A 15,915-nucleotide genomic window follows, 5' to 3' on the forward strand; every position below is an offset into this window, starting at 1 on the left:
AATAATAATAATAATAATAATAATAATAAATTTTATTTATACCCCGCCCTTCCCAGCCAAGACCGGGCTCAGGGTGGCTAACAACCAATAATAAAAACAAGTTGATTAAAATACAATTTAAAAAACAAGATTAAAATACAACATTTAAACATTAGGATGCAGCCTCTTCACAGGAGGAGAAAGGAAAAAGAAAGAGGGGGAGGGAATCAAACTGATTCTAAGCCAAAGGCCAGGTGGAACAACCTTGTCTTACAGACCCTGTGGAAAGAAATCAGATCCTGCAGGGCCCTGGTCCCATGAGACAGAGTGTTCCACCAGGCAAGCCGGAGCCAGTGTTGAGAAGGCCCTGGCTCTGGTTGAAGCTAATCTAACTTCCTTAGGGCCCGGGACCTCTAGGGTGTTGCTATTTATGGACCTTAAGGTCCTCTATGGGGCATACTAGGAGAGGCGGTCCAGTAGGTATGAGGGTCCTAGGCCGTGAAGAGCTTTAAAGGTCAAAACCAGCACCTTAAATCTGACCCTGTAATCCACCGGGAGCCAGTGCAGCTTGAAAAGCACTGGGTGAATATGCTCCCATGGCAGAGACCCCGTGAGGAGCCTCGCTGCAACATTCTGCACCCTCTGGAGTTTCTGGGTCAGCTTCAAGGGCAGCCCCGCCTAGAGCGAATTACAGTAGTCAAGCCTGGAGGTGACCGTCGCATGGATCACTGAATGCCTCTGAATACTGGCTGCTGGGAACCAGAAGTGGGAGAGGGCTGTTGTACTTGGGCCTTGCTTGCTGACTTCTTATGGGCATCTAGTTGGTCATTGTGAGAACACAATGCCGGACTAGATGGAGCAGAGCTTTTCTTATGTTCTTATGGAGAGTGCAAAGACATGCCATTAGCCCTCCACGCAGGCAGTTCTTTTCTTTGCTCCTGCGTTCATATACAAATCCAGGTCCCACCAAGGAGGCGCCAGACTTTTAAATTCTTAAACAACTCAGGACCGTAAGACCTCAAAGACCGCCTCTCCCCATATATACCCTGCATTCATCATCGGAGGCCCTTCGTTGTGTGGCTCCTCCACGTGAGGTTCAGAGGGTGGCAACACGAGAACGGGCCTTCTCTGTAGTAGCTCCCCATTTGTAGAACGCTCTCCCCAGGGAGATCCACCTGGGACCTTCATTATATATATATTTTAGGCAGAAAACATTCCGATCCAACTAGGCCTTTGGCTGATAAATATCCTACAGCCTTTTACATGTGTCTGTGGGGAGGGTGTGTGTGTGCATGCGCAATTGGATTGCTGTTTGGTTTTAATTATTTACTTGTTTTTTATCCTATTTATGATTAAGGGCAGTACAGTGGTGCCCCGCAAGACGAACGCCTCGCAAGACGGAAAACCCGCTAGACGAAAGGGTTTTCCGTTTTGGAGGCGCTTCGCAAAACAAATTTCCCTATGGGCTTGCTTCGCAAGACGAAAATGTCTTGCGAGTTCCTGCGGGGTTTTTTCCCTCCCCCCCCTTTTCCTAAGCCCTAAGCCGCTTATCAGCTGATCCGCTAAAAGCCGCTAAACCGCTAATAGCGCTAATCCGCTAAGCTGTCAATGGGCTTGCTTCACAAGACGAAAAAACCGCTATACGAAGAGCCTCACGGAACGGATTAATTTCGTCTTGCGAGGCACCACTGTAAATAAATCTAATAAATTAATAAAACAAAAATAAACATTTCTGCAGCAGAATTGTGGGATGAAGCCGTGTCAAGGCTGGGGTACATCATTTGCTGGGGGAAACCAGAGAACAAGTCGCTGTGAGAACACGATGCTGGACTGGATAGGCTTTTGGTCAGATCCACTAGAGCTTTTCTCACATTCACTGATTCTAACATATAAAGGGCACCTAAAAAGTCTTGCCATTTCTTGGCTCTGGCTATTGCTTATTATGTGACCTTGACCAGCCCTGCTAACCTTTCGGCGCTTCTGTTTATACATGTTTACCCAACTGGCAGAACCGACAAGGATAATATATAAATATATTTCCACTTCCCCCGGCTAGCAGTATTATGCAAGTGCTGTACACATCAACTTTAACTCGCTCCTGATGAGAAACGAGTTTTTGTGTTTTTTTTTAAAAAAGTATTTTACACCTGGCTCCAGTTGGTGAGCCAACAGGTTCTAATAAATAAATAAAAAACAGCACCAAGCTGATCCCTAAGGTCTGGTCTCCATTGACAGAACAAATATTTACTCAATGCATACCAAGGGTCTAGTGAAATATAATTCCTTGGAAGAAAGCGGCGGAATTGTTCCTTCAACCTAAATTCCACCCAGAAATGAAAGCCCCCCAAACCCATCCAATGAGTCACCGTAAACACAGCTGTGGAATTATATGAAGCCTGAGAAGCAGTGCTGCTCTGACCCACACTTCGCACTCACAGCTCATGCCCTGTTGCAACAAAAAGAATAAACAGCCGTACAAACCCAGCATCCTAAATAAGGAAACAGAATTCCTACATTTCCCTAACTTATGCAATCTAGTTAGGAACTTGCATGTACTGGAGCAAAAAAAAGTCACATCAAAACTGAAGAAAAGAGAGGTCTTTATGCTCCCCTAGCTTTCTTTCTTATAAGTGAACCGGAAGTGTTTTCTTCCAAGAGAAAGTTAGTTACAGTGGTACCTCTGGTTACGTACGTAATTCGTTCCGGAGGTCTGTATTTAACCTGAAACTGTTCTTAACCTGAGGTACCACTTTAGCTAATGAGGCCTTCCGCTGCCGCCGCACGATTTCTGTTCTCATCCTGAAGCAAAGTTCTTAACCCAAGGTACTATTTCTGGGTTAGCAGAGTCTGTAACCTGAAGCGTATGTAACCCGAGGTACCACTGTACAGGTACAGGTCACTTACAAATTACTTAAGTCCTATTGATTTGATTCGTGGGACTTAAGCACCCATTTCCCCCCCAATGGATTGGAGGCAATATCTAAATCTGTCATGAGAAATTTACCAGCGTGTGGTCTCTTCCTCCCCCATTATCGCCATGCAAGGCAGACACATAATACAGTGGTACCATAATACAGTGGCACGGCGGCAGCAGGAGGCCCCATTAGCTAAAGTGGTGCTTCAGGTTAAGAACAGTTTCAGGTTAAGAACGGACCTCCAAAACGAATTAAGTTCTTAACCCAAGGTACCACTGTAATGAATTCTGTCTGGCGTGCGAGGAGGAACATGACTAATGACCCTTTAGATTATGGCCATATGCTTCAAAGACCTTATGCCCAATCTGAAGTAGCCTTTCCCTCTTACATGTAGACTTCAGAACTTTTAGACTGAGTTTAGAGACAGAGAAGAAAGCATAACAGAAGGGTTTGAATATTTTTAGCTGAACTTCTCTTATTTCCCCAGATTGTTTGGCATTTTTGAATGGGTAATTTGTGTCTTGTTGGTTTTTTTTTAAAAAAAGACATACAGCACTGGTTATGCAGGAACAATTCTTCTGTCCCCGCTTGATTTGCTGTCAAACAAGCACTCAATTACATTTTGGATCGAGAGATTCAGGATAAGAAGAGAAGGGATATTTCGGCTGACACTTGGCTGTTATATGATGCATTTGTAGCCAGCAACAAGAACGACGGCATACAAATGAGACAGAAACCCAAACCAAATCCCCAGCTGTAGTGCACTTTAATGTATCCTGCAGGCAAATCAGAAATTGCAACAGCTAGCGTAATGCTCTCTGTTGTAATCCGGAAAGCATGGGTTGAAAGAAAGAAAGAAAGAAAGAAAGAAAGAAAGAAAGAAAGAAAGAAAGAAAACAGCTTTGCATTGGTTTTTTATACCGTTTACGGTGAGCATACATGCATCCTTTTCCCCTATGAAAAGGAGTTTTTAAAGTATTCCCACCCCCTCCTAACCACTCCATAACCTCTTTCTCACTCCTGCTCTGGCAGGCTGTCAATGGATTCCTTGGGTGGTGTGGGTTAACATGCTGCGCTCCGCAAAGCATACTTACTCAGAGTCCTTGCTGTTGCTGCCATTCACAGAGCCAGCGGGTTGCTCGCCTTGGCTTAGAATCTGGATCCCTAAGGACTTGAGAGCTCGCATCAGAATAGCTTCCATTGCATCAACTGAGAGCTTCTCGAGGACAATAACGCGGCAGCGACTCAGAAGAGCCGAATTGACCTGGAAAGAAGGGTTTTCGGTGGTTGCCCCGATCAGCGTCACGGTCCCGCACTCAACGTGAGGAAGGAAGGTATCCTGGAAATGGGAGGGAAGCAGAAGAAACTGGTCCCCATCAACGACAACTTGAGGCATTCCCTGTGAGTACAATTAATTCACAATCGCAATTGCGATTTCCCGTTCGCTCAGAGACTGAAGCAGTTCCGTTTGGGACGTTTCGCTGGCAGCTTTCCAAAATCCAAACTAGATGCTCTTGTTTTCCCCCATACATAATTAAGGTGTGTGTGGTTTTCATTGAGATGGCAGTGCATCTCTCCTTTCCTCTACCTTCAACAGAACCAGGATCTCTCTTCCCCAGGAATGACCAGGACCCTTAAAGAAAATTCTTCTAGCTGTGTCGTGGCAGTGGTGGGGGGCAACCTCTGTTCCCCTTCTGTGCATAGTTGCATGCCATATATTAAGCAAATTCTTAATTTGGTCTGTAATAGCAGCTTTATTCATACCATTTACAGTGTATGTTGAGGGGATGTGTTGTGTAAAAAAGAAAAAAGTTTCTGCAATTTTTGCTTTACTGTTCAAGATACAGAGGCAAAGTGTTCACATATTCATCATTACTGCAACGCTAAACTGACAAAAGTGAGTCCGTTGTGCCTCTTTCTCCCCAAAAGGATTATTCAGAGAGGTCGTAAAGAATCATGTAACTCTGATATTTTGGTGGAAAACAATTCAAATGCGACTTTAGGAATTCATGGAACATTTTACTCAGATCTCCCCATCGCAGCAATCCATCATTCAAAACATCTTTTAGAACTTTCAACACCTCTTTGTGCCCAGAGTTCTCATATTCCATTTCGACTGCAGGACTGAAAACTCTAAGATGCAAGTGTAAGAAATTATGTAAAAATCCAGTCAGTATTGCCTTTGCTTCCCTGCCTCTTCCCCCTCACCCCACCCCCAGACTTAGGGATGATGCATATGCATGTTTATTCGCAGGGTGGGAGTGTATTTTGAACTGCTGGACTGCTTGCCAACTTCCTAATCCCAAAGCTTGTGGTTTAAACTAGACTGTAGTCTTCCTAATGCTGCAAATGAACTCTCAATTCAGTCAGCAAAGAGATGCCAGACGTGTAGTTTCAATATAGGTTAGAAGAAGTTTAGGTTCTAGTTTTGAAAGCCAAATGCACGTCAACAAACTCAGGGGCAGATTCCTGCTTGCTGGGTGACCTTAGGGCACTTGTTCTCTTTCATTTCTAATCTACCTTGTAAGGTAGGTAAAGGTAAAGGTACCCCTGCCCGTACGGGCCAGTCTTGACAGACTCTGGGGTTGTGCGCCCATCTCACTTAAGAGGCCGGGGGCCAGCGCTGTCCGGAGACACTTCCGGGTCACGTGGCCAGCGCGACATCGCTGCTCTGGCGAGCCAGAGCCGCACACGGAAACGCCGTTTACCTTCCCGCTGGTAAGCGGTCCCTATTTATCTACTTGCACCCGGAGGTGCTTTCGAACTGCTAGGTTGGCAGGCGCTGGGACCGAGCAGCGGGAGCGCACCCCGCCGCAGGGATTCGAACCGCCGACCTTTCGATCGGCAAGCCCTAGGCGCTGAGGCTTTAACCCACAGCGCCACCTGCGTCCCTACCTTGTAAGGTAGAGATAATAAAAAATGGGATAACCCCACCATGTAGGTCACACAGAGAACCTCAGAAAAAGGATGAGACATTATATTTTATTTCATCCTCACTGCAACCCTGTGAGGTGGGTTAGGCTAAGAGATAGTGACGGGCCCAACGACTCATAATAATAATAATAATAATAATAATAATAATAATAATAATAATTTACTATTTCTACCCTGCCCATCTGGCTGGGTTTCCCCAGCCACTCTGGGCGGCTTCCAACAAAAGATTAAAAATACAATAAAATTAAAATACACCTAGAGAGCTTCATAGCCGAGAGGAGATTTGAACCCTCACCTCCCAGAGTTCTAGTCTGACACTTTAACCACTATGTCACACAGACTCTCAGTCAAGATGCTAGAAACCTATCAATTTAAGTATTGCGCAACCACATTGTGTAGAAGCCATTCATTTCCAAAGGGAGGCCTTCCGACTACTTCCTACTGAGACAGGAGCAATTGATACCTGCTGAGACTTATTGAAACGGTGTATCTCGTCGATAAAGAGGATCGTTTTCCTCTTGCAGAGCCTCTTTTCATTTTGCGCTTGAGCAATGACCTCTCGGACGTCGTTGGTTTTGGCACTCGTGGCCGACAGGGTCACAAACCGTGTGCCGTTCTTCTTGCTGCTGTTCGCGATGATGTGAGCCAAGGTGGTCTGAAAGGAAGAAAAGCACAAGGGTGTTGATTTTCCTCCGAGAACTCAAAAGACATGGCTAAAAGGCATTGTGAAGAGTGGGAGGGGAAAACAGTGAATGGGATGTGAAGAAGCGAAGGAGTGTTTTGGGATAGAAAACGTCTCGTTTTCTTTTTCTGATTGGAAAATCTATTTGGCATTAGTTGAAAAGGACACATTATTCTGACAGGAAGAGAGTGCGAAAATTACCATCCCCTGAAGGGGAATCCAAAGAGCTATTTTAGCCAGTGGGAGAGAAGGTTTCTCTTTGGACAGCAGACTCTCAGGCCATTTATCACCAGCTGGCTTCAGAAAGCCTCTCCATTTTCAAAAACAGATTGCCATGTGGCTTCACAAGGTGCTGTTTCCAAAACACAAGCCCAAATCCTCATTGGCCTCTAGTTCCATTATTATTACGGATATCGGTAGGCAGATTTGTGCAAGCAGAAAGCTGCACACCATTCACACAAGGCAGCCATCTTGGATTTCTGCAGATCGCTTGCCTCATGGACTTCTGCAGATTTCTTGCCTCTTGCAGCCGTCTACATGGCATTAAATGCAGCATTGAAGGATCCCAGACTTTCAGGAATAGCTTTTTTAGGGAGTACTGCAGCAGGAAGGAGGTGGGAAACCCAAATTCCACATGTAGAGGCTTTGCCCGAGAGAGATCATAATGCAGCACTATTCAGTGGCTGATGCTTGAGGTTTGGCAGGAGTCATCTGTCTCTGCCTGGCAGCCAACTGCATGTGATTATGGGGGGAGAAAGACAGGTGACGCTGAACACTTTTGTCTCTGGCCTATTGGTATGTAACCCCTCCCAACAGATCACTACCCTAGGAACTGCCTTTGATAGGAAAAAGGTCCTCCTCCCCATGCATTAAAAACCAACAATAATAGCCACAAGAAACTGGGGAAAACAGATTGAATTTGATTTGGTCAACAACATATTGGCATCTTTTCACCAAAGCAGGTTAAATGTATTCCCATCAGAAGTGTTAAATGGCAGACTGAGAGGTATTCCTTATCAAAATAGGATTTGTGTATGCTCTCAGGACGTTGACCGCATGAAGCATATTTTATTGCATTGCGCAGCAGCAGCAGGAGGCCCCATTAGCTAAAGTGGTACTTCAGGTTAAAAACAGTTTCAGGTTAAGAACTTACTTCCAGAACGAATTAAGTACTTAACCTGAGGTACCACTGTATTGGCAAATCGGCTGGGTCAATCTGAAGCCTATATCAAATATCTTCTGGACGACAAGTCCAATGATATCACAGTGGCTGTGGCAAAGTTTCTTTCAGTAGTCATACGAATCAAAGATCAACATACCCATGACTAAACAAATAACGCTTCGGTCTCCCTTCCCTGGCGGCGGGGGGGGGGGGGGGTTGTCTGTATGAATCTGCATTTTATTCTGAATCCAAGTTATGTGTTATGGGTCGTTGGACCCCAATAAAGATTATTATAATTACTAATTTGGTCAAGAAAGCAGCAAAGATAGCCCAACTTTACCACTCTGTTCTACAGACCATTGAAATAGTGTGTGCAAAGTCATTTGAACGCCAGATGCATCATATGCCTACTAAAAGCATTAATGTTATATACTTAGTTCAGATTATTTCAATAAATTAATCCAAAGGTTTTGTGTGTTGCATCAGACTATTTCGTTGCTGACTAAAGCCTTCGCCCACACAACTGAGCGTCCTTTTTGGCTGTCAGACTGATTTATCTTAAATCAATCGCCTTTCTGTCTTTGCCCCCCTGGCAGGACTTGGCAGTTATTAATGGACCCTCTTTGGTGCTCCTTACAGCAGGACTTCTCAATTTGTGACCTGCCAAAGCAAACACAGCTACCAGCGTGGTTTTGTGACCTGCCTTGACAATTGCCACCATTTCTGAGGTCTAAGGCAAGACACACACAAGGCAGGGGCAGCTTTAGTGACCCCCGGTGTGGCAGCATACATGGAGTTTGATGTGTGTGGGGGGGTCACAGCCAGGGATGCCTTTGGCACCGCATTTCTATGAAAATATTTTTAGGTACAAATTTGGATGTTTCGGTACATTTGTCACAAAATTCACCTTGGAAAACCCCAGCAGAGCAGAAATAGCTCAGTTTACCTAAGCTATCTTTTATAAACACCCCAGGATAGGAAAAAGGGAAATAAAGAAGGAAGGAAACCCAACTCATAACAAGAGAAGAAAGAATATGCGACTGGAATAGAGAAAACGACCCTATACTGAGGAAGACTGTATATACTCTATACCTTTAAAGAGCATTCAGTGCATGTTCTCCCCCCCCCCCCCCACTATGGGCACTATGGTTTGTTAAGAGCTGCTGGGAACTGTAATGCTGTGGGTGCCCAGAATCTTTGATGGAGGAAAATATGCTTTAAAGGTATCATGTGTGCCTGGCCTCACCTAATATAATACAGGCATTCCCAACCTGCGGCTCTCCAGATGCTTTGGCCTACAACTCCCATGATCCCTAGCTAACAGGACCAGTGGTCAGGGAAGATGGGAATTGTAGTCCAAAACATCTGGAGGGCCAAAGGTTGGGAATGCCTGATATAAGATGATCTCAGTAAACCAACCCGGGGTGGGAAATAAGAAAACAAACTGGGGAAACCTAAGGATGCAACTATTCAGGACAAATATTATCTGGATATCCTGGAAGTGAGAAAAAGATGGCCACCATGGAGAAAAAGAACCAAGAGTGGAAGCACCCGCAAACTCACGTTCTTGTCCATCAGCCAAACATTTCCTTGTCTATTCAAGGAACCACAGCAAAATAAGCCCGAGTAAGACTATGAGGGGACATTCCTGAACAGAGCAGGAAGGATTTGCAGAGGGACAGGTGTGGCGAACCAACCGTCTGGATAGCAAACGCTTTAGATGTTTTCAGGGAAGCAGCAAGAGAGTCTTTAGGAATGCGAGTAGGAGGCAGCAGGCTTTCTCGATTTCAGAGTTTCAGCTCAGCTTAGTTCCTCCTCCCCATCCTGCCGCAATCAGATACCGCTGTCAGGATTCAGTATCCACAGAAAGTCAAAGGATAGAAAGACTATATAACCTGACCTGATCAATATGGGCTCGTCTGGTTAATACAGACTCATATCCCAGATGAGTCACGGACAAACCGAGTAGCTTAGCTGTGAAGTTATTCTCTCTCAGACTGAGGGCTGTAGCAACCAAGCGTTGCTCAGAGTAGACCCACTGAACTTAATAGCCTAAGTTGTTGTTGTTGTTTAGTCGTGACCGACTCTTCATGACCCCATAGACCAGAGCATGCCAGGCACTTCTGTCTTCCACTGCCTCCTGCAGTTTAGTCAAACTCAAGCTGGTAGCTTCGAGAACACTGTCCAACCATCTCATCCTCTGTCGTCCCCTTCTCCTTGTGCCCTCCATCTTTCCCAGCATCAGGGTCTTTTCCAGGAAGTCTTCTCTTCTCATGAGGTGGCCAAAGTATTGGAGCCTCAGCTTCAGGATCTGTCCTTCCAGTGAGCACTCAGGGCTGATTTCCTTCAGAATGGAGAGGTTTGATCTTCTTGCAGTCCATGGGACTCTCAAGAGTCTCCTCCAGCACCATAATTCAAAAGCAATTCAAAAGCATAATTCAAAAGCAATGGCCTAAGTTAGTCACGTTCATTAATTTCAGTGGGTCTGCTCTGGAGTAGGACCTGCACTGGATTCCACCCTTAGCCCCCAATATGTTTAAGTGTTCCTCTTCAACCAGGCCTTTGTGGGGAGGGTTATTGTTCTGCTGCTTTGCTTTACTTATTTACTTGTTTTTATCCTGTACTTTATTCTGCGAACCGCCCTGAGATCTTATAATGAAAGGTGGTATATAAATCTAATAAATAAACAAAGCAAAGAACCAAAAACAGCTGCAAGCTTCCATCAATTCAATTGGTGCACTAATCAAGAAATAACAGCAATTAATCGGTGCAGCCGAGATGTAAGAGTTCAGCACGATGCAAATCACCCAAAGGCAACAGACAATCAAATGAGTTTGAATTCATTAACTAAAGGATTAATATATCTGTGTCAGATTAAACCAATTGTTTTGATGGGGGGAGCATGCTTCCTTCAGTTTTAGAAGTTGCATGTGCATCAGGGATAGTGAACCTGTGGCTCTTTTACCTGTTGCTGAACGATGGCTATATTCATGCCACACATTTAAAGAACAATGCTACCACTTCAAACACTCATGGCTCCCAGGAATTATGGGACCTGCTACAATTCCCAGGGCTCCCTGTGAATAGAGATTGACCATTAACCACTCAGAGAATAGTTAATTCGGTGAGTGGGCATGAGATTGCTTTGAAGCATGGGATGAATGTGGCCCGCAACTCCTACCATCCCCAAGCATTGGCCATTGCTAACTGGGACTCATGGGAACTGGAGTCCCAACAACTTCCGGGGGTGGGGGGGCACACCCCCATCCCTGAATCTTACAAGAGACATTCCCCCCCCCCCCCCGCATAAGAGTGATGGGGACTTGCTTCTAAGACAGCACCTGATGACTCCAAGATACTGACTAGAGCCACGGCTGCTTAGCTTCAGCAAGGTGATGACCTCGTGGACCTTCAAATCCCACCCTGGGAGGGCTTTCAACATACCATATTCCCCCCAATATAAGCCTCATATTTTTCCCCCCCAAATTCTGACCGTGAAAAGTTAAAGTGTCATTCGTGACCTTACAAAAAATTGCTTTTACGGTATTGTTGCTGAAACAAACATATGGTAAAATGAAACAAAAAAAAATTTTTTTTGCTGATTTGCGAGCTTGAGACTTTTGTGCAATTTATTCTAATGTCATTCATCACTTTCCCTGTATTTTACAGTGAAGTGCTGATTTTTAAATTTGCATTTACGGTGCTACGAACAGGTATTTAACCCACTTGCGGGTCCTCTCTACTATCCGTAGGATTTTTTTTTTGTTTGTTTTTTAAAAAAATAATATTTATTAAGTTTTACAAAAGGTAACAAACTCCGAAACAACAAACATCAGAAATACAAACAATATCAAAAATCATAAGAAGAAAAAAGAAGAAAACATAAAAAAGATTCAACATAATAATCAAAAAAAAATTAAAAGGAAAACTCTGGTTCATTTTAGTAGTCTTCAAAACCTTATTTTCCTTGCTCCCTCCCGCCTTCCCTTCTTGTATTCCACTTTAAAAGTTTTTTCAGCAAGCTCATTCATATTCGTTTTCACCCTTTATCTTACCCTTTATACTCTTCCTTATCTTAATCACTAGAACCCCATCATTTCATTTACACTGCCCTTAGCACTCATAGATTTTACAATGATTTTGTAGATAAACTTTGAACTTCTTCCAATCTTCTTCCACCAACTCTTCTCCTTGATCTCGGATTCTGTCGGTCATTTCTGCCAGTTCCATATAGTCTATTACTTGTATCTGCCATTCTTCCAGGGTGGGTAGATCTTGTGTCTTCCAGTGTTTTGCGATGAGTATTCTTGCTGCTGCAGTAGCATACATAAAAAAGGTTCTATCCTTCTTTAGCACCAATTGGCCGACCATGCCCAGGAGAAAGGCCTCTGGTTTCTTTAGGAAAGTGTATTTAAATACCTTTTTCATTTCATTATAAATCATCTCCCAGAAAGCCTTGATCCTTGGGCACGTCCACCAAAGGTGAAAGAATGTACCTTCAGTCTCTTTACATTTCCAGCATTTATTATCGGGCAAGTGATAGATTTTTGCAAGCTTGACTGGGGTCATGTACCACCTATACATCATTTTCATAATATTCTCTCTTAAGGCATTACATGCCGTAAATTTCAAACCGGTGGTCCACAACCGTTCCCAGTCAGCGAACATAATGTTATGACCAATATCTTGTGCCCATTTTATCATAGCAGATTTAACCGTTTCATCCTCAGTATTCCATTTCAACAGCAAGTTATACATTCTCGACAATTACTATCCGTAGGATTTTTTACGGGTGTGAGTGCCTGTGGAATTTTAAGGGAGCAGCTTATATTCGTGTATTGTCTTTTTTTCTTTCCCCGCCTTGCATTTTAAAGGTGCGGCTTATTTGCGGGTGCAGCTTATATTTGGGCTAATACGGTACATTTACACTTATGTTACAAATAACCAACTTTTTCTCAGAGAAAGGAGTTGCCTGCTTTATCAGGGAAGCCACGTTAGACAATTAAGAAAAGGTTTTCAATAGACTCATCTAAGCAATCAGCTCATTCAGGAGTTCCAAAAGATATATGTATGGATAAGGCTTTTCAAAACTGAACTTTTCTTGGCTGGATGTTAATTCTATTCAGATTGTCGGGGAAGAGCAAAAACGCTGTAAATACTTTAAAAAACAGCAACAACTGGGCAGCAGCCCCCTCTGCCCCCACTTTATTCTCCAATAGCTGCTCTGGGCCAAAAGATCTGCTGCAGCTGGTGAGGCTAGGCGGTGACAAGCCTAAATGCTGCCCGAAAAGATATCCCGAAGATCAGAACTACTTCAGCAGGTGCTCCGAATCTGATCCTCTACTGGAGAGCGCTTCAGAGCCAGAGCTTTATGTCCTGGGGACTAACAGTGAGAACAGGGCACTTCTGTTTTTTCCATCAATGGCAGCACATACACCCCCAACCTCTCTCTCACTCTCTCTCCTGTTTCTTGGTCTCCTTAACCTTTTAGGCAGCCGAAGGTAGAAAGATTGTCGTTGGATATAAGCCAGTACAAGCTCAGTCCAAGTATATATGATCAGCCTGTAGTCCTCTGGGTGTTGATAAGTTACACTGGCGCTGTGGTCTAAACCACTGAGCCTCTTGGGCTTGCTGATCAGAAGGTCAGCGGTTCGAATCCAGCGACAGAGTGAGCTCCCGTTGCTCTGCCCCAGCTCCTGCCAACCTAGCAGTCCGAAAGCACACAAGTAGTGCAAGTAGATAAATAGGTACCGCTGTGGTGGGGAGGTAAATGGTGTTTCCGTGCGCTCTGGTTTCCATCACGGTGTTCCGTTGCACCAGAAACGGTTTAGTCATGCTGGCCACATGACCCGAAAAACTGTCTGTGGACAAACGCCAGCTCCCTTGGCCTGAAAGCAAGATGAGTGTTGCAACCCCATAGTCACCTTTGACTGAACTTAACTGCCCAGGGGTCCTTTACTTCTTTTACCTTTAGGTTACACTACAATTCCCATCAAACATTCCTGCTGAATCCTGACCATAATAGCTGGGGCCGATGGTGGTCCAACCACTTTTAGACTTTTCTATGTTATCCTCTTCCATTTTCAGAAACTGGAGATTACCAAGTTGTTGCTGATTCAAGAAAGCATATGTTTTGAAGGTTATTTATTGTGGGGCAGAATATTCTGCATTAATCTATCCCCAAGCTGTAGATGATCTTAGTGCATATTTGCTCATATGCATATTGCACTGCATTCAGTAGAACATACTCTTAAGATATCTGTGTATACAGTTGCAGCCTTAATTACAAGCAACAGGTGTTAAGACATAAGAATACTGGATTCTATAAAAAAGAAACCAGGATACATAAATAGAACATAAATGGAAAGGATTTTTTTTTAAACAGTATGATATACAACAGCTAACATTCTCACTTCTAACACGGTCCCTCCTAGAAAATAAAGAAGGCTGTTTCTTCTTTTTCCCTTTTCGTCAAACTTACACACAGCTATGCGCTACTTATTCTGTGGGATCCATTCTCTCCTACTCTTTCCTTTCAAGAGATATAAATAAAAATAATCCAAGTCAGAGAGGAGTTATGCATTAAATCTAAACTTCTGTAATGTTTGCAACTACGTTATACATTGCTTAATTTTCATTAAAAATTCTTAACCACCTTTCCTGTAAAGGTTTGAGACTGTGCAAGGAGAAAGCAAACAAAAGCTTACTTCTGAGTAATCAATGTGTGATTTAAAATCTGCACATGAATTTACTTAAATCTGATTGTACCCTGAAGCCAAGATGCTTGCTAACACAAACTCCTGAAACAAAACATAAAGATGGCACATGTTTCATTTGAAAATACAAAACACAGTAGTAAGTCCCCTACAACTCTCTCGTACTCTCTGGAATTAGAGGGTTCTCTGGAAGCCCCAGAGCAGAAATTTAATCCTCTATTTTCATATAATATATATCCAATATTAATTAGTCCTAAAACACATGATTGCACTGCGCACTAGATAGCGGGTCCTAAAGACTTAGAAGATCAGCACCACAATTGCCGTTTCCTATTTAAATGTGTGCATCGCCTGGTCCTCAACATTTATTGCTGGTAACTTGACCGCCCACCAAGAAGGCAATCAATGACCCGCCATTGGGTCTTCATGGAATTCATATCCCCCTCCCTGTGCAATTGAAATGGTGGTGTGGCCAACAGCTGCTTCATGCTGTTATCTTTCCCTGGCAAAGACCCTCAGGGCTTAGGATGGGGGAATTACATTTATTACAGAAGTCTGCTGCCAGCTGGGAAGAAGGCAGGGGTCTGAACAGACAATGAAACCACGCTGCATTTATTTCACAGCCCCATTGCCAACATTCCCAGGAGACCAGCTGTGAAAGGCAGTTCTGTAGGGTGGAGACCACAAACCCATGGACCACCATGTCAAACTAAGAGCGCCGGGCATTACACGTGAAACTTTCCACCTCTTCCCAGCTCCGTTTGTGGAACGCTCTCCCCAGGGAGATTCAGCTGGCGCCTTCATTATACACCTTTAGGTGCCAGGAAAAACGTTTCTCTTTAACCAGGCCTTTGGTTGACTGACATCCAATGCCCTTTTAAAATGTGTTGGGGAGAGGGGGTTATTGGGCTTATTTTTTATTTTTATTGTGTTATTTAATGTTTATATGTTGTAATTTTATCATGTGAACTGCCCTGAGACCTGTGGATATAGGGCAGTATACAAATTTAATAAATTATAAATCTGTAAGGAGGAGGTCCTCATCAAAGCCAGTGGCAATGAAGAAAATTAGGAGAGCTGTTGTGACAATATATACTTCCATTTCCTAACTTCTCAAGGAGCATCAGATATTTACCATGTTCCTGTTGGTTTCTGCTCTCTTCATTGTGCAGCGAAAGGCTTGTCACAAGACAATGTTTACATTCCAGTCAGAGTACTGTTGGGTTTTCTCACGGGAAAGGGAGACTGGATGTGACATACACAGGTTTCCTGTTTTTCACTGTTCTCACAGTGATTTCTCTCCGTGCTTCAGAGGAGAGAGGATGCTTTTTCTGCTCCGGCAGAGGCAAGATGTTTTTCTGTAATCTACCAGCTTTGAAATGTAAATAAAGCAATTTAGAGTATGTGCACGTATTCCTCATCATTCCGCTGTGCACGGGACGCTGCTAAATCAACAGTTCCTACCCCACCATTTCCCCAAGGAGCTCAAGGCTTGCTAAACGTAATTCTTTCCCCTGACCCTCCATT

At 43.9% G+C, this 15,915-nt stretch overlaps 2 protein-coding genes across 3 annotated transcripts in view; one reads left to right on the top strand and one right to left on the bottom strand.

Moving 5' to 3' along the window:
• Positions 1–15,915, bottom strand: part of WRNIP1 (WRN helicase interacting protein 1) — a 181,373-nt gene that overhangs the window by 156,254 nt on the left and 9,204 nt on the right. For both annotated transcript variants that reach the window (XR_013841133.1, XM_079985004.1), the window contains exons 2-3: positions 6,292–6,483; positions 3,989–4,233 (exon numbers count right to left, since the gene is read on the bottom strand). Coding sequence is in view for 1 of the 2 variants with exons in the window: in XM_079985004.1 (XP_079841130.1) it covers positions 3,989–4,233; positions 6,292–6,483 (437 nt within the window). In the remaining variant the exon portion in view is untranslated. The remainder of the gene's footprint in view (positions 1–3,988; positions 4,234–6,291; positions 6,484–15,915) is intronic.
• MYLK4 (myosin light chain kinase family member 4) overlaps positions 4,162–15,915 on the top strand; it is a 95,044-nt gene continuing 83,290 nt past the window's right edge. The window contains exon 1 of the mRNA XM_079984969.1: positions 4,162–4,295. Coding sequence (XP_079841095.1) covers positions 4,240–4,295 — 56 coding nt within the window. The 5' untranslated portion in view covers positions 4,162–4,239. The remainder of the gene's footprint in view (positions 4,296–15,915) is intronic.

Source organism: Podarcis cretensis (genome assembly GCF_951804945.1).
Source record: "Podarcis cretensis genome assembly, chromosome: 7".
NCBI classification, from domain to species: domain Eukaryota; kingdom Metazoa; phylum Chordata; class Lepidosauria; order Squamata; family Lacertidae; genus Podarcis; species Podarcis cretensis.